General features: G+C 41.8%; 1 protein-coding gene across 1 annotated transcript; it reads left to right on the plus strand.

The window, feature by feature from the left end:
• Positions 1-991: 991 nt before the first annotated feature.
• Positions 992-1,876, plus strand: LOC117599745 (fatty acid-binding protein, brain-like). Its single transcript, XM_053242315.1, has 4 exons — positions 992-1,080; positions 1,158-1,330; positions 1,512-1,613; positions 1,692-1,876. Exons 1-4 carry the CDS (start codon positions 1,044-1,046, stop codon positions 1,740-1,742), a joined length of 363 nt encoding a protein of 120 aa, XP_053098290.1. The 5' UTR covers positions 992-1,043; the 3' UTR covers positions 1,743-1,876.
• Positions 1,877-4,096: the final 2,220 nt, after the last annotated feature.

Here is a 4,096-nt window from a genome sequence, read left to right on the forward strand (position 1 = left end):
TAACAATCTCTTCCTTTCTCTCCATCTCTCTCTCTCCCTCACTCTCTGTCGAGCTACACATGCTACTTCTGAGATGCCAGTGATGCCAGTGATCCTGACCCCTTCTGCTCCTCCTCGCTGCCTGACCCATCCTGATGCCCTACTTCTGGTTGGAGTTCTCATCGGTTGAGTTCGCTCGCTGCTGCTGGGGGTGGCCCCATATGGACTGCCTGAAGAACTGTTTGGATTGCTGGGGATGGCGCTACCTGGGGGCTGTGGAGATGGCTTGGGGATCCCATATGGGGAGCTGTACTGTAATGGCTTGGGACTGCGATTGCTGTAGTGGCTTTGGGGCTGCAGTTGCCACGAGCAGCTTCGTACTCAGGACTCCATCAGTGGACAGTGGATAGATTTTAACCAGCCGGACCTCTTGCAAATACTGTGATGAATTTATTGGTTGCACAATTGCACTATTTGTCCATATAGTACACAATAGAAGGGATTTATTTATAATTGCACTATCCGTTGCACCCAGATGAGGATGGGTTCCCTTTTGAGCCTGGTTCCTCTCAAGGTTTCTTCCTCATATCATCTCGGGGAGTTTTTCCTTGCCACCGTCGCCACTGGCTTGCTCATTAGGGATAAATTCACAGTGATAAATTTAAATATTTACAATATATTTTTGTGAATCCATTTATTTCTGTAAAGCTGCTTTGTGACAATGTCCATTGTTAAAAGCGCTATACAAATAAAATTGAATTGAATTTACCAACATGATCCGGGAAATCTATATATTTCTGATAATAAATCTACTTTATTGTCTATACTGTATATAAAATGCCATTTTTTAAATGCCCGAGTTTTCTTGTTTTCAGCAAAAGTTTTTTTTTTCCCTAATTTGACTAGTAGAGAGCAGCAAATAATCCATCAAATCAATATGTTCAATGCTTTTCCTCCCACCAGCTGGGGTATAAATAAGTTTCTCCAGCACACCTCACTGTGCAGGTGACTGGAGAATCAGAGTGTATTCTCAGCAGACATTAGTTTAATGTTATATTATAGACATGGATGCCTTTTTTGGGAGCTGGAAATTTGTCAAAAGTGAAAACTTTGATGAGTTCTTAACAGTAATTTTTATACAGTTTTTTAAACTCTATATTTACTGTATACTTTTATAGGTACTAAAGAAGAAATAAGAAATGTCGTAAAATTAATCACACCACTCATCACCATTTCCCAAGAGGACGACCGACTGGTGATTAAGTCAGACTCCGTCATTGGTAAGAGAGAAAATAAGTTCAGATTCGGAGAAGAGTTTCAGGAGGAAACAACACCTGACAAATTTTGCACAGTAAGGATCTAAAATTCATTATTTCACATTTGATTAAGTCTTAGTTCAGGTTGTATTTGGTAAATTTATAACCACAGTGTGAATTTGTAAAATGAGAATTTGTAGTCTGGGTCTGATGTTAAACCTTAATAGACAGTTCAGGTCAGTTTTGCAGCTTTACATCATCAAAGCTCTTTTTTAGAGTGTTATAAACCTGGAAGGAGAAAAACTCGTCCAGGTGCAGAAGGATGAGAGTAGAGAGATCACGACTGTCCGAGAGATCCAGGATGGGAAACTGATCATGGTGAGAAAATGTTCACTTGTAACTAAGACTGAGGCTCTTTAAAGTGAACATTAATGTCATTTTCTTTGTATTTTCCAGACTCTGACATGCGATGAAGTCACAGCAGTACTCACATTTGAGAAGGTGTAAATGTTGGAGAAACTTCCAGCTCTTTCACTGCTTCTTCATCACTGACCTGCTGTATGAAAACATGCTTCAAAAATAGGAGGAAGAAGAAGAAGAAGAAGAACTGTGAACAGATGCATGAATCCTGAATGTTATAAACCAAACTCAATAAAGAATTTAGGAAAATATACCATGTTTATGTCATTTGTTAATCAAATTACACCACAGTGCTAGCATCACTGTACTTAAGGAGGTAGAAATATTTCAGTCCCAAATTCAGTTCATGTCAGGCAAAGAAATTAATTAATGCCTAAAGGTCTGGTATTTAATAATACCAGAATATAAAAATTCAGGAATGAATGAAACATTTTCTTAATGACACAAACAGAGAAAAACATTGAAGTGTCCCGGAAATGTGACGTACATAGTCTGTTGTTGTGACATTACATCTATATGTTATTAAATTTAATTTACCTTTTAAAAAGTCATACAACTGTAAGTAAAACAGCCATTTTGTTAAAGTCTACATTAAGTAAAATAATCATTTTTAAATCATTTTATGGACTTAAAACAAGCTAGCTGAGGGAAAGTAAAATCAATAACATCAATTATTATATTTCCATCCATCCATCCATCCATTCTCTGTACCACTTATCCTACACAGGGTCACGGGGAGTCTGGAGCCTTTCCTGGATGACTCGGGGCACAAGGCACAATTGTCTTTTGTCTTTTTCTGTGATTTGGAGGGATTTATACCAACAGCGATTGGTGCAGGAATGCAGTGGTGTTCTCAAGCTACTGTTCATCACTGGTGGAGTTTATGACTGTGAAGTGCCAGCCATACTACCTCATACTACCTCCCCAGAGAGTTTAACCACCATGCTCCTTGTCGTGGTGTACATTCCACCTGGCACTAACACAAGGGAAGTGCTAAATCAACTCTACGTTGATATCAGTAACCTACAGACCACATACATGAATTTTTCATTGTCACCAGGGACAAAATTGAAATCATTGCTGCCAAAATTCTACCAGCATGTTGATTTTGTGACCTGTGGAACAAACACTTTAGACCTTGTTTACATGAATATTCATGGTGCTTACAAGGCTGCACCCCGCTCTGTGCTGCACCACATCTCTGTTATGCTAATCCCACCATACAGACCACTTCTGAAACGTGCCAAACTGGTTCTGAAGCAGGTGAGAACCTGGTCTGAGGGAGCCATCTCAGCACTTCAGGACTGTTTTGAGCACACAGACTGGGACATGTTCAGACAGGCTTCTACATACAACCACACCACAGATTTGGAGGAATACACAGAATCAGTTACTCAGCAAGTGCGTATTGTAGATGATGTGACTTCCTTCAAGACTATCACCACATGTGCAAACCAGAAACCGTGGATGACTGCTGAAGTGTGCTTGCTACTGACAACTCAAAACACTGCCTTCAGGTCTGATGACAAGGCAGCCCTCCACACAGCAAAGGCCAATATGTCCCGGGCTGTCAAAGACGCGAAGCACAACTACGCAGAAAGAATCCACTGTCACTTCCTAAACACCAAGCACACATGTGGCAAGGCAGGGCATTACAGACTACAAAGCTCCAAGATATGACCACATCACCCCTATCTTATCCACACTGCATTGGCTCCCAATCAAATTTCGTATTGATTATAAAATACTACTATTGACCTATAAAGCACTAAATGGTCTCGCGCCACAGTACCTGAGCGAACTTTTGGTCTTTTATGATCCATCACGCCTACTCAGATCAAAAGGTGCAGGCTATTTGTTGGTACCTCGAATAATGCGGGCTACAGCTGGGGGTAGAGCTTTCTCTTACAAAGCCCCACAGTTATGGAACAGCCTTCCACTTAGTGTTCGGGGCTCAGACACAGTCTCAGTGTTTAAGTCTCGGCTGAAAACATATTTGTTTAGTCAAGCCTTTAGTGAATAGTTTTCTTAGGTACAGGGGCAGGTCTGGAGGGTTCACAGGCATAGAGTGTTGTGGTGAACTGGGATGTTTGGATGCTGTCGCCCCCCCACTCTCACACGTTCACTCAGGTTTGTCGACGGTGGAGTGGCTGGCTGCCTTATGTCCCAGGGTGCCCTCATGTCTGTGTTAGCTTCTGGCTCTCCCTTTCAGTTATGCTGTCATAGCTAGTCCTGCCGGAGTCCCTGCTTGCAATCTGCATGCAAAGTACATCGTGCTTAACCATTAGAGGACAAAAGCTCACCTAACAATCTTTTCCTTTCTCTCCATCTCTCTCTCTCTCACTCTCTGTCGAGCTACACATGCTACTTCTGAGATGCCAGTGATCCTGACCCCTTCTGCTCCTCCTCGCTGCCTGACCCATCCTGATGCCCTACTTCTG

This window comes from Pangasianodon hypophthalmus, chromosome 19 (assembly GCF_027358585.1).
Source record: "Pangasianodon hypophthalmus isolate fPanHyp1 chromosome 19, fPanHyp1.pri, whole genome shotgun sequence".
Taxonomy (NCBI): domain Eukaryota; kingdom Metazoa; phylum Chordata; class Actinopteri; order Siluriformes; family Pangasiidae; genus Pangasianodon; species Pangasianodon hypophthalmus.

Excerpts from the sequence above, each read along its gene's own strand:
- LOC117599745 (XM_053242315.1), top strand. The coding sequence starts at position 1,044 with ATGGATGCCTTTTTTGGGAGCTGGAAATTTGTCAAAA. Across the intron at positions 1,081-1,157 it reads GAGCTGGAAATTTGTCAAAA|GTACTAAAGAAGAAATAAGA; the intron begins GTGAAAACTTTG and ends ATACTTTTATAG. Across the intron at positions 1,614-1,691 it reads AGGATGGGAAACTGATCATG|ACTCTGACATGCGATGAAGT; the intron begins GTGAGAAAATGT and ends TGTATTTTCCAG.